Source organism: Neophocaena asiaeorientalis, unplaced genomic scaffold, assembly GCF_003031525.2.
Source record: "Neophocaena asiaeorientalis asiaeorientalis breed wild unplaced genomic scaffold, Neophocaena_asiaeorientalis_V1.1 scaffold14, whole genome shotgun sequence".
Taxonomy (NCBI): Eukaryota; Metazoa; Chordata; class Mammalia; order Artiodactyla; family Phocoenidae; genus Neophocaena; species Neophocaena asiaeorientalis.
In genome coordinates, this window is record NW_020175192.1 from 5454793 (window position 1) to 5477897 (window position 23105).

The 23105-nt window shown below is 51.6% G+C and overlaps 2 protein-coding genes across 6 annotated transcripts in view; both read right to left on the reverse strand.

Moving 5' to 3' along the window:
• Nucleotides 1–423, reverse strand: part of ASH2L (ASH2 like, histone lysine methyltransferase complex subunit) — a 47877-nt gene extending 47454 nt beyond the window's left edge. For 4 of the 5 annotated variants that reach the window (XM_024764997.1, XM_024764998.1, XM_024765001.1 and 1 more), the window contains exon 1: nt 145–275. The gene's annotated coding sequence lies outside the window, so the exon portion shown is untranslated. Of the gene's footprint in view, nt 1–144; nt 276–341 lie in introns of those variants that run through there. The other variant, XM_024764999.1, reaches the window with a different exon arrangement.
• EIF4EBP1 (eukaryotic translation initiation factor 4E binding protein 1) lies at nt 267–22124 on the reverse strand. The gene is made up of 3 exons (XM_024765004.1): nt 21884–22124; nt 2868–3047; nt 267–711 (listed from the first exon to the last, which is right to left on the reverse strand). The coding sequence occupies exons 1-3, from the start codon at nt 22026–22028 to the stop codon at nt 680–682; spliced, it is 357 nt and encodes a 118-aa protein (XP_024620772.1). The 5' UTR covers nt 22029–22124; the 3' UTR covers nt 267–679.
• Nucleotides 22125–23105: the final 981 nt, after the last annotated feature.

Genomic DNA, 23105 nt, shown 5'->3' on the forward strand with positions numbered 1-23105 from the left:
AGAAAAGAGGTAGCACCTAGCACCGCAAAACAGGAGATGGAGAGTAGTACAGCTCCAACCCTGCCCCGATGACATCTGTCCTGGACCCGCGCGCGCTGTTACCTTCCCGAGCTGGACAGCGAGGCCATCACGTGCTCTACTCACCCCACGGGATCCGTGTGACGGTCAAGTGAGATGCTGTATCGAAAGCGCCTGACAAGCATGGTACAGAGTAGTCGGCATTAGCTATCCACATGGAGGTGAAAAGAGCTCAGACAGGGGCCAACTCTTGGCCCTAGGGCGAAGGCTTTTATTTCCTTTCCTGCGAAGGGAGAGGGAGGGGAGCTTTCCCACACACCAACCTGAGGAAGGGGTGGGTGTGCCCCCCCCCCCGGAGGAGGGGGCTGGGAGAGCCGGAGCGTGTCCACTAGCTGGCCCTGGGCTGCAGGGTGTGCCTGAGGTCACTGCCCTCGGGGTGACAGCTCCTGCAGGGCTGGAGGCACACGGAGGTATCTGCTGGTGTCCACGAAGTGGGAGGGGAGCAGGTGCCCTGAGCGAGGGAGCAGCGGGCGGGGCTGGAAGGCTCCACACCGACAGCTGCCCAGGATGGTAACTTTCACAAAGCCTGGCTGGTGTGACTCTTCTCCCGAGACGGGCCTCTGGGGCCCAAGCGGCATTGCTCACTCCGACGGCTGGCCCTTTAAATGTCCATCTCAAACTGTGACTCTTCACCTGGGGAGAGAAGATACAGAGGGCCAGGTGAGCCACAGGCAAGTGGTAGCGCTGACATTCTAGAGGCCAAGAAGAGGCGTGGTTTCCCATTCTGCTGTTCCCACAAGGAGAGCAGGGCCAGGTTTGTGCTTCCAAGGAGAATGGAGAGAGGGCAGGACCAGGAATTCCTGGAAACACACGTCCAGCTGTGCTCCCTCCCCCAATCCCAAATGAAGCACAGAGACCACGTCTCCCCACAGGAGAGGTGACAGCCCTGAATTTTGTAATAAGAGTGAATGGCTCCTTGTGATTTGAAATAAATACAACTTCCCAAATGTTTCTTAAACGTAAGTCCTTTCTGAGCACATGTCCCAACTTCTGGTTTAGAAAGTGGTACCCTGACCTACTAGGCATGCATCCGATTCCCCACAGAACAGCCTGACCCTGCGATACAGAAGCTATTTGGGTAATTCAGCCACTCACTGCCCTTGTCCAACTCTTACCATTAAAATTTTCAAGTAATTCATGCTGCGGCAGCTTGTTTTTTTCTTTTTTTAAAAAATTAATTTATTTATTTGGCTGTGCGTGGTCTTAGTTGCGGCCCTCGGGATCTTCGTTGCCGTGTGAGGGATCTTTTAGCTGTGGCTTGCGGGATCTAGTTCCCTGACCAGGGATTGAACCCGGGCCCCCTGCACTGGGAGCGTGGAGTCTTAACCACTGGAGCGCCAGGGAATTCCCTTGTTTTCCTTTTTAATGGAACTGCCTCCTTCACAGTCTCCTGGCCAAGGCTGCTCCAAAGTTCCACAGGGCAGGATGTCTGCTGTGACGCCCAGAGGGGAACAACTACCCTCGTCTACCCACAAATATGTGGGTCCAAGGGCAGGAGCCCTGGCTTCTCATAGCCAGTTAAGCAAAATGGAAAATCACATCCCCCTCCTCCACTACACCCCATCCCAACAACCATGCAGACCACTAGGCTGTTATTGTGGGGTCAGAGCTGTCGGCCTGGGGCACTGCTGGGCTAACCTGCATTTGTTATGGGCCAGAGCAGTTCTAGAAACTGGGAGGGAAGAGGGTGTGCAAGTGCGGGCGACAGACAGCCTTCAGGTAGTGGTGACACAACCATTTCAGGTGTTGACAACCTCCATCCTCAACTACCAGTCTTTGGTTTAAGCAGGGGGACCGACCACGTGACTCTATCCCTCCTTCTCTCCATCCTGTAACAAAGGGCAGGGAACTGCGCTCTCTGTGCCCGAGTCCACCTCCCTTCCCTCCAAGGCTCTCCAAGTCTGAAGGCAAGGCAACTGGGGCCTGTCTTGGGAGGTGGGGTTCCCGAGTTAATAAAGAACCACATCCTGCAGGCAATGAGTTCTGGGGAGATGGGTTCTCTGCTGCTGTCCGCAGAGCCAGCCCAGCCTGAGGTCCCAGCTGCTTCCTGTCTGGGCTTGGTGTACCGCCTCTGCGTGAAGGGTCAGCGGCCTCCAGGCTGACTCAGGTTGTCTCCGAGTGCTTATGCTGCATCCTCCACGTAGCGGGAGCGCACAGATGCTCCGGCCAGCCGGTCCCGATGCCACAAAGAGGGCATTCACACGCCTCTGTCGGGGTGGCTGCTCTGATCGCTTGGCAGGGGGTGTGGGGAACGGACACCAGGAAGGACCCAGCTACCCCATGTGGTACCTGCAGAAACAACTGGTTGCACTGTTTCTACCGTCTCCAGAATCCGCTATGGACACCCTAACAGAAGGCATCCCGGTTGCCTTTCTGATCCCACAGACATGTAATTTCCTAGAGGGTGAGGACGCGGTGACTTTGATGTCACCTCCTGCCCACAAATATCGTGGGTGGGTTCCGAGTATCACAGACACACGGCAACACTTCAGGGACAATTACACAAAGGTTATTAAAGTGCTTATCAAAGTGGCTGCGTGATCCCCTGGCAAGTTCCCCACTAATGAGATTATCTGAGGCCACATCGCCTTTCCTCCGGTTCCTGGGCCCCTTTCCCTGGGAAAGCTGGTTCCGATGAAAGCTCTACACTCCAGTCCCTACCCGCACCCTCTGGACTCTGGGCAGTTCCAAGCAGGAGTATCATTCCCCCTCCTGGAACTCCCCCTGAGCGGATGGGACCACACGCATTCCCTTCCCCAGGGAGAGCCTGGCCGAGCCCGGCCACTCACCGCCCGCCGGCTTGTCCTCTGGGCTGCTGCTCAGGTGGTCCTGGCTGGCTTCTGTAGGGGGCTCATGACCCACAGGGCTAGTGACCCCGGGAATGGTGGGCAGGTCCCGCGGGGGCGTTTTGGTCACAGGTGAGTTCCGACACTCCATTAGGAACTTCCGGTCGTAGATGATCCTGGTACCTGGCAGGGGGCGGGGACATTGATAACGCCATGGCGGACCGCCTGCTCCCCGCCAGCCTGCTGTTTTCCCCCATGTCTTTGAGGTGTGGCTGCAGCGCAGGTGGCAGGTTTTCCTGCAAAAGCCCTGACGGAGGAGTGAGGCTTACTCATGCCTGGCTGCAGCCCAGGACCCTACTGCTACCAAACTGCCCCGGCTCCCCGTCCCGCGGACGATCCTGTGGCCACCTGACCGCATCCATCCTCCCCTGTGCTTGCTGCTCACAGCCCACCAACTCACTCCCAGACCCTGTGCTCGGTGTCGCCACTCACGACAATCACATCCGACAGCGGAGAAAGTGCGTTTTTTATGCATTTTTCAATTCTGTCCTTACAGCACCCTCGTGGGATATCCAGAATCTTTTAACTCCATTTTACAGAGGGGCAAAGAGAAAAATCAAGTGATCCCCCCAACCAGTAAAAAACGAGAACGCTTCCTGTCTGGACTCAAGCCCTCCCGCCCCACGCCGCTCTTCACTCAGCCCATCTCCCCTGAGACACCCCCACCCCCAGCATCCTTTACCTATCCGCTCCGATGCGTCCCTGCACTTCAGGGCTTCTACACAGGAGAGAGGGTGACTCTTCTTTCTCAAGTGTCACCCTAGGGTGAGGTACCATGGCTTATGATTCACTATCCTTAAAGCACCCAGGACCCCTCCTATGAGGGCAGCTGCCTGGGAGACTCCTTAAAAAGGGAGTGTTTTCTCAAGCAGAGGACCCAGGAGCCTGGTGGGAGGCCAGCTGATTCCTCAAACAAGAGTGAAGACTGAGAAGGTTACTCCCGTTGGGCCCTTGTTTAATCCTGATTATCTCAGAAGCACCAGTGTGGTCCTAGTAACATAACACCTCCTGAACATTTGCTGACGGCTCCCTTCTCAACAGGAGCAGGCCCCAGGCTCCTAGCCATTACCAGGCAGAGGAATCTAGCCAGAATTTAAAACTGTCTTCTTGTCATTATGTTTCTTTTTATAGCTACCTTCTATTTACAGCAAGTGAGTCTGGTTTTTCCATACACAGTTGTGATATCAAGCTTCCTTTTAATAAATACAATAGGATATAATTGAATATGGTAATAGTACATGTTATATATTACATGATATATGTAATAATAAAAACTAAATTTAAAAGAGAAGGTGATATAAAAAGAAATATTAAATATATGTACAAGTAGAATGCAAAGTATGATAAAGACTGCAGAGGGGGGATTTCCCTTGTGGTGGAGTGGTTAAGAATCCGCTTGACCACTTAAGGGTTCGAGCCCTGGTCTGGGAAGATCCCACATGCCATGGAGCAGCTAAGCCTGTGAGTCACAACTACTGAGCCTGCGCTCTAGAGCCCGCGAGCCACAACTACTGGGCCCGTGTGCCACAACTACTGAAGCCCACGCACGAAGAGCCCGTGCTCTGCAACAAGAGAAGCCACCGCAACGAGAAGCCCGCGCACTGCAATGAAGAGTAGCCCCCACTCGCTACAACTGCAATGAAGAGTAGCCCCCGCTCGCTACAACTAGAGAAAAGCCTGCGTGCAGCAACGAAGACCCAATGCAGCCCTTAATAAATAAATAAATAAATAAATAAAAGACTGCAGATGAGGGAGAGGGATAAGTTAGGAGTTTGGGATTAACATATACATACTACTATATATAAAATAGATAACCAACAAGGGCCTACTGTACAGCACAGGAAACTATATTCAATGTCTTGTAATAACCTGTAATGGAAGAGAATCTGAAAAAGAATAGATTTATATATATATGTATTACATAACTGAATCACTGGGCTGTACACTTGAAACTAACACAACATTGTAAATCAGCTATATTCCAATGAAAAAATAAATAAATAAAGACTGCAGATGGATGGTGAATGGCCCCAGTTTAGAAACCAGGATGCAAGGACTTCAGGAATGCCCTTCCTTATCAACAGCCCTGAAATACGTCCCTCACTTAATGGCTCTGCTGAGTGACATTCCAAGAGCTGAGATTCATTTCTTGATGTTGAGCAGTGCCTCTCTGTTAACCCTTGGAGCCAGGAGAGGGACCGGTTTGCATCTGAGCTCTGATGTGAGTTAATAAGACCGGGCTCCAGTGCTGAGGATGACCCGGGCTGCTGGAGAGCAGAGGATGGTGAGAGATACCCAAGGTGAACTCTGCCTCCTTGCTGAGTTGTCCCAGTCAGACTCGGGCCTGTCTAGGCAGCCGCCCAGTCTTGCTCTCCTCTTCTGAGAGGCAGTATTGCTGAGGCTGACAGCCCTGCCCCTCATCACCAGAAAGACAAAAGCTCAGAGCTCACGTTTCCCAGGGGGAGGCGTGGACAGCAAAGCACACAGAACGGCGCTGTACGTTAGGCTCTGCTATCAACCAGCCGGGTGGCCCTGTGCACCTCACCCTCTGTGCCTGCCTCCGGCCCCCCGCCGTTCGGGCCTCACCTGTACCATGAAGGGCTGTGTACCTATGAGCCCAGTGGGCTACAAATGGAGAACAACGGAGCCCTCTCCTTGAGGGAGGACGTCCTGGCTTCAGAGATGGGACCATTTTTCTGTTTCTTAGTTCTCACGGCCTGGCACTTTACTGCACGGCATGTGGAACTTCCCTGACCAGGGATCGAACCCGTGCCCCCTGCAGTGGAAGGGTGGAATCTTAACCATTGGACCACCAGGGAAGTCCATCATTTTTTTCCTTATTTTTATTGAAGTATAGTTGATTTACAATAGTGTGTTAGTTTCTGGTGTACAGCAAAGTGACTCAGTCACATATATATATACACACACACATATACATACATACATATATATATATTCTTTTCATATGCTTTTCCATTATGGTTTATCACAGGATATTGAATACAGTTCCTTGTGCTATACAGTAGGACCTTTTTAATCTATTTTATATATAAGAGTTTATATCTGCTAATCCCAAACTCCTTAATACCACCTTGGCTTTTTTTGTTGGTTTGTTCACCACAGAGTAGGGAACTGACCCCATTGGAGTTGAACCTAAGAGCTGGAGATTCAATCGTCTCAAAAAAGGACTTGGAGGGCTTCCCTGGTGACGCAGTGGTTAAGAATCTGCCCGCCAATGCAGGGGACATGGGTTCGAGCCCTGGTCCGGGAAAGATCCCACATGCCATGGAACAACTAAGCCCGTACGCCACAACTACTGAGCCTGCACTCTAGAGCCCATGAGCCACAACTACTGAGCCCATGTGCCACAACTACTGAACCCCGCGGGCCTAGAGCCCGTGCTCCACAACGAGAAGCGACCACAATGAGAAGCCTGCACATCACAACGAAGAGTAGCCCCCGCTCGCCGCAACTAGAGAAAGCGCGTGCAGCAACCAAGACCCAACGCAGACAAAAATAAACAGATAAAATAAATTAATTAAAAAAAAAAAGAACTTGGAGGTCAGCAGCTTCTGGGGAGGTTCTTTCAAGGTCACTAGCCCTCAGCAATTTTTTAAACAAGTGTGGTAAAATAGAAATAACACAAAACTTACCGTCTGAACTAATTTTAAAATGTACAGCTGAGTAGTGTAAGCACATCCGTGTGGTTGTACAACCCATCTCCAGGACTGTTTCCATCCTGCCAAACTGAAACTCTATCCAGGAAACAACTCCCCGCTCTCCCAGCCCCTGGCAACCACCACTCCACTTTCTGTCTCTCTGAGCTGGACTGCTCTAGGTGCTTCATATAAGTGGAATCATACAGTATTTGTCTTTTTGCAACTGGCTCGTTTCACTTAGCATAATGCCCTCAAGGTTCATCTACATGGTTGGACCCCATGTGGGAATTTCCTTCCATTTAGGGCTGAGTAACATTCAACTGTATGGCTATACCAATTGTGTTTATCCACAGACATTCGGGTTGCATCTACCTTTTTTTTTTTTTTTTTTTTTTCAGACGTGCCCGGCATCGGCAGGCGGACTCTCAACCACTGCGCCACCAGGGAAGCCCGCATCTACCTTTTGGTTATTGTGAATAATGCTACTAGGAACATGGGTGTGCAAATACCCTGAGACCCTCCTTTCAATTCTTCAGGGTACGTACTCAGAAGTAGCCCCCAGCATTTGAAAAGTCAGTAATTACGCTTATAAGAGAAAAAGAAATAAACAATGTGCCCTTTATCCTATGGCTAGTGCACTTATTTAAAAATAAAAATCCTCATTTCAGTTAATAAAATCCATAATCTAAATGCCAGCAGAGGTGGCACCCAAGACAGCCACCATCAGAACAATTCAGCCGGGGATGGAGGCTGTAGGATGGTAAACAGGGCGTTCAGAAAATCAGCTGACAAGGCATGGAGCCTGGGAGGGGAGGAGACCACAAAGCCACCACTGACTAATTTGGGGCTGGTGAAGGATAGGAGCTGGACATGAAGCTGCTTTGGCTTTTTAACCCTTTCTTCTTCCAACCCTTCATGGGATCCACCATCACACAGCTTCAGTGAACAGTGATCTTCTGGAAATTCCCTAAGCCTCCCACAGAGGACGCAAACTTTACAAAACACACACAGTCCCATACTGTCAAAAACAGGAAACCTTAGGTGACAAGGCTGCTGCTGTCTCCCGGAACTGGGGACGTGGCCTGCATTACGTGGACAGGAAGTGGGAACCAGCAGGGGATGCCACGGTCCCTGCGAGGCTGAGCGAGGTGCTGGTCAAGTGTGATCCTCTGGCGCATGTGGGTGTCACACTAGCCGGTGCCCACGTAACACTCTTTAGCTGAGGGCCTACCTCCTCTCCATGTAAGGGAAAATGACCCACCTCCACTAGGTTTCTATAAACAAAAGCTTTTGAGGATCTAGGCAGCTTCCAGCTGGTAGAGCCAAGACAGTGTTCCCTGCTGCTTCTCTCACAAGTCGTGCAAAACACCAAGAACAAGTAGAAGCACATGCTCCCACCTGGATGCAAAAGGGGCTCCAACTGTTCTCCAAATCACGATACATGAAGACAGAAAGTGAATGGAGTTGTGGTTCTAAGAGAGAGAAGGAAAGGGTGACAACTTAATGCAGGAAGGTGGCAGTGGAGGTTACAACAGGAAGCAAGCGGGGTCAGAACCCAGGAAGGTTCAGGAATTAGAGGCATCAAGGAAAATGGGGATGGGGACTGAGAACAGGGAGAGGTGCCACACGTTCCTCACCCAGGAGAAGGGGTGACAGGGAAAATAAGTAAAGCTGATCTCCTGAACGGTGGCCTCAAATCCCCAGCCCTGCCCTGCCTCAGAATCAAGAGTAAAGATAAAGATCTGGAGAAACGGATTTTGGGAGGCGGGTATCCCAAATGCAAAAAACCAACTAGCCACTAGGTTGAGTCCACTAGTCTCCACAACTCACAAGGGGCTTCCGGTCAGCTCTTAAGCACCTCACTCTTAAATATAAACAGTCAAATGTCTCCTTGCATTTCTGAAAAAAGCTCACAACATTTAATGAGAGATTCAAATAAACCAACAGGGACTTCCCTGGTGGTGCAGTGGTTAAGAATCTGCCTGCCAATGCAGGGGACATGGGTTCAAGCCCTGGTCTGGGAAGATCCCACATGCCGAGGAGCAACTAAGCCCATGTGCCACAACTACTGAGCCCGTGTTGTAAAGCCCACGAGCCACAACTACTGAGCCCGCGTGCCACAACTACTGAAGCCCGCATGCCTAGAACCCGTGCTCCGCAACAAGAGAACCCACTGCAATAAGCATGCGCACCGCAACGAAGAGTAGTCCCTGCTCGACACAACTAGAGAAAGCCCGCACGCAGCAACAAAGACCCAATGCAGCCAAAATAAATAGATAAATATATTAAAAAAAAAAAAAGAATCTGCCTGTCAATGCAGGGGACACGGGTTCGAGCCCTGGTCCGGGAAGATTGCACATGCCGCGGAGCAACTAAGCCCACGTGCCACAACTACTAAGCCTGCGCTCTAGAGCCCACAAGCTACAAATACCGAGCCTGTGCTCTAGAGCCTGCGAGCCACAACTATGGAGCCCACACGCCGCCACTACTGAAGCCCGTGTGCTCTAGGGCCCATGCTCCGCTACAAGAGAAGCCACTGCAATGAGAAGCCTGTGCACCTCAACGAAGAGTAGCCCCTGCTCTCCACAACTAGAGAAAGCCTGCACGCAGCAATCAAAAACAAAACAAAACAAATCAAAACCAACAGGAGGAAACAGATAATAAAGGGAGCAGAAGACAAAAAGATAACCAATTAGAGATAGTACCCAAATCCTGGATAATAGGAAGTCAAGAAAGAGAGAAAAGAAAATTTGATCAAAAGAATTTACTTAAATAGAAAAAAAGAAAAGAGACTTTTCCTGAATTGAGAGATGTCTTTTTTCTTTTTTTTTAAAATCAGTTTACTGTTTTTATTTTTTAAATTTTTATTTATTTATTTTTTGGCTGCATTGGGTCTTCGTTGCTGTGTGTGGGCTTTCTCTAGTTGCAGTGAGTGGCAGCTACTCTTCATTGAGGTATGTGGGCTTCTCATTGTGGTGGCTTCTTTTGTTGCAGAGCACGGACTCTAGGCGCGCCGGCTTCAGTAGCTGTGGCGTGCGGGCTCAGCAGTTGTGGCTTGCGGGCTCTACAGCACAGGCTCAGTAGTTGTGGCTTGTGGGCTTAGTTGCTCTGCGGCATGTGGGATTTTCCCAGACCAGGGCTCGAACCCGTGTCCCATGCCTTGGCAGGCGATTCTTAATCACTGCGCCACCAGGGAAGTCCCTGTCTACTTTTTTAAAAATAAATTTATTTATTTACTTGTTTATCTATCTATCTACTTATTTTTGGCTACATTGAGTCTTCGTTGCTGCACGCACGCTTTCTCTAGTTGCAGCGAGCGGGGGCTACTCTTCCTTCCAGTGTGCAGGTTTCTCGTTGTGGTGGCTTCTTGTTACGGAACATGGGCTCTGAGCGCGCGGGCTTCAGTAGTTGTGGCACGCGGGCTCAATAGTTCTGGCGCACGGGCTTAGTTGCTCTGCAGCATGTGGGATCTTCCAGGACCAGGGCTTGAACCTGTGTCCCCTGCATTGGCAGGCGGATTCTTAACCACTGAGCCACCAGGGAAGTCCTATAACTTTATATATATACAACTTTGATTTTTTTTTTTTAAACTAAGGGACAGGTTAAATAAGTTATGGATCAGACCTACAATGCAATGCTGTGCAGGTACTATTTGGAATAAGAAAAGTGTACACTGTCCACAGTATTTCATGAAAACGTCACAGAACTATATTTTGTATTTGGTTATCTCTGGGGGTGACATAAGGATTAAGGCAAAGAAAACATCTTTTACACTGAACTTTTTTTTTTTAATACAAAATGTAATAAGGATATAGGGATATTAAGCAAACAAATAAATAAGGATATAAGGTCAGAATCTCCTTTCCTAGTAAGTCAAGTTAAAACTGCCGTGGCTGGAACAAGATAGCCTCCCTACCCCATGAAAGCCCAGGGGGCTCTCTGCTGGGCTGGGGAAGGAGTGGTAAGCTCACTCCTCCAGCACCTCCAGGCCATGTGTACCAGCCCCGTCCACGCTAGACTTTAACTCCAGAACTGTATTCAAGGATCAGGAGAAGTGTTAACACTCACCCACAAAATTGCCGGTCTTTGCTCAATCCCATGCCCTGAGAATAGGTGTGCTGGGTCGGTCGTGTATTCACTCACTGAACCCCTTTGTTTGTTTGTTTTTGGGCTGCGCCATGGGGCTTGCGGGGATCTTAGTTCCCCGACCAGGGATCAAACCTGTGCCCCCTGCAGTGGAAGCGCTGAGTCCTAACCACTGGACCGCCAGGGAAAAGTCCCTCACTGAACCCCTTTGGACCACAGTAGGCCAGGTGTGAGCGATATAAGGGACCGTTAGATATAGGAACAGCTCCCTGATCTCAGACACACACTTAGTCGGAGGAAAAAGACCTGGAAACAAACGATTACTGTCAAGTGTGTGGAGTCTAAAAATGGAGGCATAGGTGGGGATCACAGAGGGACAGGGAGAGACCTACCCCGTGCGTACCGCTGGCGACAGAGAATCCAAGCCCCCTGACCCTAACCCCCTGAGCCAGAGAATCATCCAAATCACCCCAATTCTGCACTGCCCCGAACTGGGGGGTGGTCCATGGGCGACTCAGATGGGAGGTACTGGAGGTGCAGAGCAGGGGAATCCAGAACCTGCCACCCTGCAGGGCTTGGGGGAGAAGAGAGGCGGACCACCCCCACCCCCATCACACTTCCAACCGTTTGTGTAGCTGGGATCCTGTTGGGTGCTGGGAGAGAGTTCAAGGTTGGGTCTCGAACTACATATAGAGAATAACTGAGGCTGCCTTCTAACTGAAAGCCCATTCAAATGCATCGCCGTAAGTCCAGCGGGCTGCCAGAGTTCCCAGCTATGGAGAGAAAGGGTGGGAACAACACTGGAGTAGGGGTTGGTGGGAGAGAATACAGCGCTGCTCTTCCTACAGCCTGGTGGTCAGAGACCCAGCTCTCCCACTTGCTGGCTGTACCCACTCTGGGCGTTATTGCTCCACGTCTCTGTGCCTCGATTTCTTCCTCTGTAGAATGGGGATGATGGTGGTGACGACAGTGCAACTTCACAGGGTCACTGCGTGGGGCAGCACAGTGGCTGACACAAAGTAAGCCCTAAACAAACCAAACCCTAGCTAGTACCATGGCCAGTGTGGCTTCAGGTGACATACTTTACCCTTTAATCAGTCCCATCCACACCAGGGATCAGTTGTATGGGGGCCAAAACAAAGAAACACAAAGAACTGGGACAAATCAGAGGGAAGGCAAGCAACCCTGCGAAGAGACTTGTGGGGAAAGGGCAAGGGTGGAGATGGGGGAGGGTAAAGGCGTCCTCCATCCTTTTTTGGTCCACAGAAACATGCTTCAAGAACCACCACAAGGTGACTTCCCTGGGGGCGCAGTGGGTAAGACTCCGTGCTCCCAACACAGGCGGCTGGGGTTCGATCCCTGGTAAGGGAACTAGATCCCACATGCATGCCGCCACTAAGAGTTCGCAAGCCGCAACTAAGGAGCCCACCTGCTACAACTAAGGAGCCCACGGGCCGCAACCAAGGAGCCCGCCTGCCATAACTAAGACCCGGCACAACCAAATAAATAAATAAATAATTTAATTTAAAAACAGCAACAGAAACAACAAAAAAAAAACACCACAAGGGGACTTCCCTGGCGGTCCAGTGGTTAAGACTCTGCGCTTCCACTGCAGGGGCCGTGGGTTGGATCCCCGGTGGGGGAACTAAGATCCCATGTGCTGTACAGTGTGGCCAAAAAATTAAAAAGAACCATGGCATGTTTGATAACTGGTGTCATCTGGGACTTTAAACTCCTTATGTGCACCAAATGCAAGAATGGCATTTTTTCTCCAGGCAAGTTTTGGGGTGAGGACAGCTTGTTTGAACATATAAAGCAAGGCAGACCTTCCCTAGGGTCTGGTTTCCTCACCGGTAAACAAGGGCTTGTTCTGGGCTCATTCTAACTATTTTTAAAGCACCAACCCCGTGCCAGGATTTAGAGGTAATCTCTCAGGTCTGTTTCAGCTCTGACACCAACCGTTTATTTTTAGGATCTCCTTGTGGGCAGGTGCTTTTCAAGTGTAACTAGCTCGGGGCCGGGGACACAGCAGTTCTGGGCTCAAACCCGGGTGTGCCACACACCAGCCCTCATCTCCCAGTCCCAGCTTCATTCCACAGCTCGGTGCCAACAAGACCCGCACCTCCCAGGAGTGGCCTGAAGATCACATCACCACGTGAGCCCTGTCTGCCTGTGGGCAGAGGGGCGGTGCTCAGAGCCTGACCTGCTAGGTCTCCACGGCCCCCTCGACCCCCAGGAGGGAAACACATTGTCCTCGACTCGCAGACAGGAAACTGAGGCTCAGAAAGGCCGGCCCCTCGCAGCCATCCTGAGGCAGACACAGTCCATGTCGCCTCCGACCCTAAACACCAGCCTCGGTTTATAACGAGCAGGGCAGTGGGGCCACCGCACCGGCCACTGGGGAAGTCGCAGGGGTCTCCAGATTTCTGCCTCCTTTCCCGCCTGTTTGGCCAGAACAGGACGTTCCCTGGGAGGGAGGCCTCCTAGATTCCTTCTTCATCCCCTGCCCCCCCTGTGGTATCGCCCTCCCCTTGGGGCCAAGCCGCGTCTGGTAGCGGCGGCTCCTGTAAGTTGAGACGCTGGTCCCTCGCTCTCCCCGGGCCTCCCAGGCAGAAGCGCTCCTCCCCAGGACGTGAGGCCCAACAAGAGTACAAGCGCAGAATTCCTAGAACTGCTGTTCCCCTTCCAGGGGCGGGAGAGCATTTCACAACACGGTCAGGCGGAGGGCCGGACGCCTGTGCTCGGACGCGGGCCAGCCTCCCGGGAGCCACGCACTCGGATGAGCTTCCAGCCGGCTCACCGGCGGTGCCCCGACAACCGGGAGGCACAGCTGCAGCCACGCGGGCCCGCAGGGCTCTCCCTCCCTGTCCTTGCCTGGGCGGCTGTTCTTGCTGGGCAGTCTGCTTGGCAAGCAAAGCCGACCGGTCTGGGAGAGAATCTTGGTAGAGAAGTAGAAGAGCAGGCTCCCTCCAAGCCTCCCCTTCACGTCTGGCCCCGCCAGCTCTGCAGAGAGAACCAAGATGCCCATGTTCTCAAGGGTCAAGGGGTCTTATGAAGGTCCTGGAGTAACAAAGGTGCTACCAGCGAGTGGCAAAGGGCCCCCCCTTCAGGCCCCATGAGGGAATAGGCCAGTTGATTCGAAAATTAAGCAGAAGGGACAAGGCTTTTACAGGGACATTCAGAACAAAATAGTTGAATGAATTCTTCTAGGGCGGGCCCAGCTCCTCCCCGTTCCCTGTGCACCTGGCAGAGCCAGGTAAGGCTGCCTCTGAAACTCACTACCAACAGGGGAGTGCCCGTCTGAAATGCCCCACCCCTGTTGTTGCTGGAAACGGGAGGGGCCCTGTTTTTTGTGAATGGCACCCCCCAAATTCACATGCAGAAGCCCCAACCCCTAGTACCTCAGTGTAACCCTAATTGGAGAGAAGGTCTTTTAAACAGGCCATTATGTTAAAATGAGGCCATTGGGTAGGGGCCCTAAAACAACATGCTGGTGTCCTTGTAAGAGGAGAGAGAGATTCCACAGAAGAAGGACACCCACCAGGTGCAGAGGCAGCAAGAGGGCTGCGGTCTGCAAGCCAAGGACAGGGCCTCAGGAGAAACCAAGCCTGCCGGCACTTTGATCTTGGACTTCCAGCTTCCAGACCAAGGAGAAAATAAACTTGTTGTTTAAACTACCCAGTCTGTGGATTTTGTTACGGGAGCCCTAGCAAATTAATATAGGCCCACTTTCCCCTTTTGTTCAGAAGAGCAGAAGAGAGAAGCCCAGGGCTTCCCTGGTGGCACAGTGGTTAAGAATCCACCTGCCAATGCAGGGGACACGGGTTCGAGCCCTGGTCTGGGAAGATCCCACATGCCACGGAGCAACTAAGCCCGTGTGCCACAACTACTGAGCCTGTGCTCTAGAGCCCGTGAGCCACAACTACTGAGCCCCCATGCTGCAACTAATGAAGCCCACGTGTCTAGAGCCCGTGCTCTGCAACAGGAGAAGCCACCACAATGAGAAGCCCGCTCACCTCAGCGAACAGTAGCTCCCGCACCGCAGGCAGAGAAAGCCCGCGTGGAGCAACAAAGACCCAACACAGCCAAAAATAATAATAATAATAAAATAAAATAGATTTTAAAAAATTTTTTAAATAAAATAAAACCCAAGTCTGCTTCCTTTGTGAAGTCTCCCTGCCACTCCCCAGAGCCCTTTTAAAAAAAAAAATAGAGAGAGAGAAGCCCACTTATACGCACCCACTCTTTAAGGCAAGAGACCCAGTTCTTCACCTGCACACCGTGTGCCTCACCAGGCGTGTGCTGACTGTGAACCCGCCTGCACCCCCAGTAGTCTCCCTCCCACCCACCTGTGGACTGCTGGGCTCAGACACCTGACATCATCCTCTTGCCAGTATTCCAGAAAGTCAAGGATGTTCAAATGCGAGTGCTGAGCAGGGCTGGGCAAGCACGGGCTCCTCTGAAGGGTGTACCCAAAGCCCGGCTGCTTGAAAGGGAAAGAGGTAGGCTGGGCGGCAGTTAGTAAGAGAAGGCATGACACCAAGTGAATGTATGGCCCAGTGGCCTGGCACCATGGCCATCTGTATGGTTTGCGTTCTGGAGCTGGACAGAAGGGCTTGAAAATGGGGCATGGGATCTATGACTCAATATTATCAGGAAGGTGTCCTCTGTTCTTAAACCAACAGTCAATACACAGGCTTGTGATTCCTGTCTGCTTCTACACCTGGCCCTGGCTCTGCTGGCTACACAGCAGGACGGGCAGTTAAGTCTCCTTAAAGGACTGTTCTTTGAGGCTTGGCCCTTGTGGAACATCGTCTAAAAGTGTGGTCCGCATAAATCCTCCAATCCCTGTTTGCACATGCAGCTTCCCTCATTCAAAGGAGTTATTTTCCCCTCTCGTTGAATCTGGGCTAGGCTGCAGCTTGCCTTGACTGACAGAATACCATGTCAGTGACATTATGTGACTTCTGAGCCTAGGCCTTAAGAGGCCTTGCAAACTGCCATGTAAATAAGCCCACATTCTGAATGATGTGAGACCACGAGGACAGAAAGAGAGCCCAACTTTCCAGCTGTCCCCAGCAATGCCCAGACAGGTGGCTAAGGCCATCTTGGACCTTCCAGCCCAGGGCAATCCAGCTGCCAACTGTATGCAGAAGTAGCTCAGGCAAGATGATCAAAAAATGCCCAACTGGCCCAAAGAATGAAGAGAAATAACAGATTGTAGTTGTTGTTGAAGTTACTAAGTTTGGGGATGGCTTGTTATACAGCAGTAGCTAACTGATACAGCCATTCTCATCAAGGCAAGTATCTCTGGGTCTAGTATCTGAGCTCTCCCCATGAACCTTCATGGGCATAAGCAATGGGGTTACAAGGCCCATGTCTTGAGCATCCAAATGCCATGGATAGATGTCACCTATTTCCACCTAGTCAGCAATACTGGCTGCAAACAAGTAAATAAAGAGCAGCAATCCTAGTGTCTAAGACCTGGGCCCCAATACTGACTTGCTCAGTATAAAAAGTCACTTCCTTCCACTTTCTGCTCCATAATGATTGGGAATAATACTGGGATAAGTGGGAAAGTTCAGAGAAAGTTAGCTTCTGCCTCTGGGACTTTCCAAGATAAATAACTATACCTGTAACTGAAAGGACAGAAAAGAAAATTCTAAATATTCTTACTAAGCCAGCTCAGACCCAGGCCTGGTGGTAGAGACACTAGGTTACCCTGAGAATGCTTTCACTGCAGGAGTCTTTTCAACCCTTCATCTTCTAGACATCACACGTAGCTGGTGGCACTGCAAAATAAGCCGTCTCTGAAAGAACTTCCTATCTAACCTAGGGAACAAACACGTAAACAAATACACATGATTCACTGTTATGAATCATAAAGCAGGAAGAATGCTGGCATGGATCTCAGTAAGATGAGAAAGTAACAGATTTTTCCTTTGTTTGTTTGAACACACAAGGATCTATGCACACAAATGAATACCTTTTGTCCGTTTCACCTTAAGAAGCAATCCTTTTTTCAGTAATGCTGCCCTTTCCTAATTCCTCTTCCAGGAACGACATCAAATAACGACCTGACAAGCAAACGCCTCACTACTTTATACCAAGAGAACAATATGGTACCATCCTGCTGGCCCTTTCACCAAACGTGGTAATGAAGGACTTCTTTGCTCTTTCAGGAAAAAACAAAAAAACTCCTTTTTCAAATAATGAGGCCCTGCCACCTTTGAGGAAAAAAATACATAAGCTTCTGAAGGCAATTCAAATCCAACAGCTGTGTCTGCATTGTTAGAATGTAAGGCCTACCAGGCCGACTACTTAGAGCGGGCAATTCTCACTTAATATCATACAGGTTCTCAGGGGTGGCGTGGGGTGTCTGTCTAATTGCTTCAGTCTATAGATAAAACGCTGATGCTTATAATTCTATTTCAGGTGTGACTTCATCTTTCTAACTTGCAACGCAAGCCCTTGAGGTCACACTGTCTTCCCATGCCATAAAGGCCTTAAGAACAGGGAGGCCATGGGCATTGGAGGGAGTCTGGGATGCTCTACACCAGGGTCCTCGTCAAAGTCTTTAATGAGGCACGTAGTGTGGAATGTTCCAAACGCTTTAAAAGGAAGCTCAGGTCAGTGTAAAAGGAGGCCCATTACAGTTCCCTCCTTGCCTTAATGTCAAGTTCTTTTAACCTGTAATAAAGAGATAATGTGGACTTCCCTGGTGGCGCAGTGGTTAAGAATCCGCCTGCTAATGCAGGGGACACGGGTTCGATCCCTGATCAAGGAAGATCCCACATGCCATGGAGCAACTAAGCCCGTGCGCCACAACTACTGAGCCTGTGCTCTAGAGCCCGCAAGCCACAACTACTGAGCCCGCGTGCCACAACTACTGAAGCCCACATGCCTAGAGTCCGTGGTCCGCAACAAGAGAAGCCACCGCAATGAAAAGCCAGCGCGCCACAACGAAGCGTAGCCCCTGCTCACCACAACTAGAGAAAGCCCGCGCACAGCAACGAAGACCTAACGCAGACAAAAATAAATAAATAAAATAAATTAATTTATTTTTTAAAAAAAGAGACAATGTGACTAAGGTCTGGGGACACTGGCTGTACCCCAGCTTCAGTGCCCAGCCCACCTCCCCATCTTCCAGGCACACTGTCTGTTCCACAGCCAGACCTGGGAGCTGCCCTAAGATAAGCTTCCTGGGCACAGACTTTGTTTGTCTAACCAAATAGGGTGCCAGTAACACCTGTAGTCCTACCTGCGTACCTCTGATTAACCTTATCCAGGTCCGGGACTTAGGTATGACTACCACCCAAGCAACAACCCCTATAGCTTTGGGGTCAAACATCCAATAAGGAACTGGGAACGTAGAGGTTGGTGGGGGAAGGGTGGATGAAGGTATCTGACCCACTCAAAGGTTCTGCTGGTTTATGGTGTTACTGGAGATTTTTAAGACTTCACAGATATAGAGAACAGACTTGTTGCTAAGGGAAAGGGGTGGTGGGGAAGGGAAGGATTGGGAGTTTGGGATTAGCAGATGCAAACTATTCTAATATATATAGAATGGATAAACTACAAGGTCCTACTGTATAGCACAGGGAACTATATTCAGTATGCTGTGATAAACCCTAATGGAGGGACTTCCCTGGCAGTCCAGTGAATAGGCTCTGTGCTTCCAAGGCAGGGGGCACAGGTTCGATCCTTGGTCAGGGTGTTCAACAGGTTCGATCCCTGGTCAGGGAACTAAGGTCCCTCATGCTGCAGAGCGTGGCCAAAAAAGAAAAAAAAAAAAAAAAACCCTAATGGAAAAGAATATGAAAAGGAATATATATGTATAACTGAATCACTTTGCTGTACAGTGAAATTAACACATTGTAAATCAACTATACTTCAATAAAATTTAAAAAAAAAACCCACAAGACTCCACAGACTCAAATATTCATCTGTGACACTCCCTGAAGTAAATTTCTCTTAAGTTCTCCAGATACCTAACTTCAGATCAGTGACTCAGCCTGTGTGGGGTTAATGACCATGGAAAGCAAAGTGAGTCACAGGCATGGAGATGGCTCAGGTCACCTGCTGTCATTCTGCCCCAGGGACAGACACTGCAGTGCTCTTCCCAGCAAGAGTGACCGGCAGACACTTTACTCCAGTAGCTCCTGACACTTCCCACCCAGGAAGACTCTGTCAAAAGCCTGGCTCGGGCTTCTCTGGTGGCGCAGTGGTTGAGAGTCCGCCTGCCGATGCAGGGGATGCGGGTTCGTGCCCCAGATCCAGACCCTGGTTTAAAGATGGATGCCAAACCCAACCTCAAGAGAAGTTTACCTGGATAGAAGCATCACTTTTGGTCAGACCGCAGAGGACTGAAACGGTGAGGGCTGTCACATTCCACTAATTCCTGGGTACTCGGAGTGTGGTACTTACACCAATCACTGGGAGCTAGTTAGATGACCCAGCAATCCCACTACTGGGCATATACCCTGAGAAAACCATAATTCAAAAAGAGTCATGTACCAAAATGTTCACTGCAGCTCTATTTACAATAGCCAGGACATGGAAGCAACCTAAGTGTCCATCGACAGATGAATGGATAAAGAAGTTGTGGCACATATATACAATGGAATATTACTCAGCCATAAAAAGAAATGAAATTGAGCTATTTGTAATGAGGTGGATAGACCTAGAGTCTGTCATACAGAGTGAAGTAAGTCAGAAGGAGAAAGACAAATACTGTAAGCTAACACATATATATGGAATTTAAGGGAAAAAATGTCATGAAGAACCTAGGGGTAAGACAGGAATAAAGACGCAGACCTACTGGAGAACGGACTTGAGGATATGGGGAGGGGGAAGGGTAAGCTGTGACAAAGCGAGAGAGAGGCATGGACATATATACACTACCAACCGTAAGGTAGATAGCTAGCGGGAAGCAGCCGCATAGCACAGGGAGATCAGCTCGGTGCTTTGTGACCGCCTGGAGGGGTGGGATAGGGAGGGTGGGAGGGAGGGAGACGCAAGAGGGAAGAGATATGGAAACATATGTATAACTGATTCACTTTGTTATAAAGCAGAAACTAACACACCATTGTAAAGCAATTATACTCCAATAAAGATTTAAAAAAAAAAAAGAAAAAGAAATGCAGAATCTTAGGCCCGACCGCAAACCTACAGAATCATAATCTGCATTGAAATGAGGTCCCCAGGTAATTCGTACGCACATCGAAGACTGAGAAACAGCACTCCAGACTGAAGCAGAAGGGGGCCAGGAATGACCTTTTCCCATTAGGTCAAGCTCCTCTGCCCTGGGCAAAGGGGCGGCAAAGGGTTGGGCTGAAGTGGGCTTTGGAGGAAGACTCCACGACTTGGCTGAGGCAGAGGCAAGCCTGGATCCTCCAGGTTATGGGCTGTGAGCTGTGCCTCCCCGGCTGGACACCCCAGACAAGAAAGACCTGGCTTTAGGCTCTGGGCACTGCTAGCTTCCTTCCTGTTGGCCTCAGAAACGAAGTTACACTCTGATGCCCCTTCTTCTCTCTCTCAACTGAAGACCTTCGAAAGGAGGAAGATTGGCTGAGGTCTGCCCCAAAGCCCTATTTCCCAGTGCAAAGTGAGAAGTGGGAGCTCCCTATCAACGGCACCCCTGGCTATTGCTCCAATCCGACCCACCCCATCTAGCAACAAAGCTTCAAAATCGGGCCACCTGAGCCTCAGGCCTGCCTCAGTGCCCACCCCGAACAGATCAAGCACAGGTTCACACCCTCACTTGAAGGAGCCCCAAAACTGTCCAGAAAAGTCCCGGTAGGCACATCATGACACAGAAAAAGCAGAACAGCATGGACTATATAAGTTCCAGCATGGAAAGAGAACTTGAGTCAAAGAGGGGCAGCAAGGGTTGCTGGGAACTTTTCCTCGGATCGTTTTTAATAGATGAGGCAGCATTTCTCCCCTCTATGCTTGGCTGCTATTTCTTCTTCAGTCTGTGGAAACGGTGTGACACTGCACAGTGGGCACGTATTTGGGGCCTCAGTACCGCGTTCCATAGAATAAGGCGGCACCGTTGTACCAGAACGTCTAAGATCGCTAACAGCTCTAACATTGTATGTTTTGGATCAAACAGCTCCGGACCTCGGATCTGGCAGTGGTCGCTGGTGGCGGGACAGCTGCCTGAGAAAATAAGCATGTGGCCCCGACGCTGGCAGGCGACGAGGCTGCAGCCCCGCCCGCGCACGTCCGTCCCCACCCGTGGGTCTCAGCGGAGCGCCAGAATCTGCGGCGGTTTTCGAGTAGTTTGGGAAGGAGCGGTGGAAGAGGGTGGAAGAGGAGGGGGGAAGGGCAGAAGCGGGTGAAAACAGCGCGAGGACGAGAGGGAAGTGGTGAGCACGAGGGTTTCATCATGCAAACGCGCGGGCAGGTTTCATCAGCGCCCGTGCGCCGGGACTCCGGGACTGGAAGGGAACGCCAGGCTCCCGAGGACAGCCCAAGGCGGGCCCCCACCCGCGCCAGCTCAGCTTCCTCTTCCTCATCCATTCTCAGGGAGGTCACACGGTTCCCTCCCCTCCCCCCTGGGCAGAAGAACGTGTTTTTCTGCACAGCGCGGCCCGCGGCCCCAAGTCCCTTCGCTGAGAACCACACGCGTAAAAGGGCGATCTGCCACCCGTGTCGTCGAGGCACTGCTGGAGCAGGCGAGCACCCTCAGCCCAAAGCTGGGGGTGCCTCGGGAAGGAAAAAGGGCTCTGCAAGAGGCAGTGACGCCAACAACCTGTTCCATAAAAACCCCAGGCCCGGCCTCTTCTTGGTTCGTGGGTCACCCTGACCCCACCCTATTCCGCCTCAAAACTGCCCCCAGCACCCACAAGGGGCAGCACACCTTAGCATGTGCCAGTCCTGGAAGCGTGCGTTTGTTTGGGTGAGAGGACTCAGCTGTCTCTCCCAGAAAGAAGGAAACTAATGTGGTGGCATTTGCAGCCGCGGCTCTGGAGTTCGCACCCAGAGAGCGGTCTATTGAAGGCGGCCCCCTGTGCGCTCCCTGTGGCCACCTCCGTGACCCTCACCGCCTCCCTGATGCCCCGTATCCGTTCTTCCCAGTCGCCGCGCCCCGGAGCCAGGTCGCCACGTCCAGCTGGCGGTTACCGAGCCCTCGAGCTCTGCCCAGTCCGTTCTCCACACCGCCCGCACCCAGAGCGGGAGCGCGGCGACCCCCGAGCCCGTGCCTACCTCCCGGGGTGGTACTGAAGAGCGTGCCGCCGGGGGTGGTGCTGTAGTCCCCGGGCGGCAGGTGCACGCCGTCGCTGAGGACCACCCGGCGAGTGGCGGGGATGGCCCGGCTTGGGGTCTGGCTGCAGCTGCTGCCGCTGGACATGGTCTCCAGAGCGCTCAGCCAGCAGCCGGAGCGGGGCCCTCACACCCCTCTGGCCTCGTTCAGTCTCGCTCGGGCCCGCCCCGCCCGAGACCGCCCCTTCCGCCTCTCGGGGTGACGCCCCCTGGGATTTGTAGTTCCTCCCGCGCCGCCGCCACGCCCACCTCCCCCCGGGCCGAGTGCTCTGCTGTTCCTCCCCCGCGCTGGGTCGGAGGCCTCTTACCCACCCGCTCCAGCGCGCCGAAGCCTGCGCCCCGCCCCTGTTCCTTTCGGGTACCTCGCGGTCACGCCCCATTCCTTTCGGGTCCCCAGTGGCCACGCCCTGTTCCTTCGGGTCCCCAGCTGACACGCCGGCAGGGACGGGTCGGTTGGGGTTGGTGGTCGGGAAGCTTGCCTACGTTAATGCCTTGCTGGGTTGGGGGCGCGTCTCAGGCTGTGCGGGGATCCTAGCCCATCCGGCCCCCTGCCCCCTGTGGGAAGGCTAGTTTCAATACTGGGACATCAGGCCTGAAGGTCCCCTCAACCTGTTTCGTGCTCTAGTTCCTCAGATGAGAAAGTGGGGATTGGTTGGTTGGTCATTCATCGGTTTATTGAACATTCGTGATATGGCAGGCGTGGAAGAAAGCGCCAAGAATGCACATTCCTTGCCCTGGAGGCTGTGGGAGAAGGACATGGGGACAAACCATCCAGCTGGGTGACGACGAGGGGTAAACCTGGAGCGAGGTGGGGCTTCGAGAGACTGGACCTCGGTGGGGCGGGCGTGTGGGGAGGGGTAAGAGTCGGTCAGAGAAGGTGCCTTACACCCTTTGAGTTGGGTCCGTCTCCCCCGACGCTGCCTGACGTTTAGTAGGTGCTTCTTGAATGAACGAAGGAAGGAACGAATCCTCAAGGAGATCCCCAAGTGGAGGACAGAAAAGCCTGTGGTGGCCACCTGTTGGAAGGGAAGAGGAGAGAGAAAAGTTTAAAAGGGAAATTAGGGCTGGATTGTGAAGGGTCTTTTATTATGCATTTCTCTTTTTTTAATAAATATTTTATTTATTATTTTTGGCTGCGTTGGGTCTTGGTTGCTGCGCGTGGGCT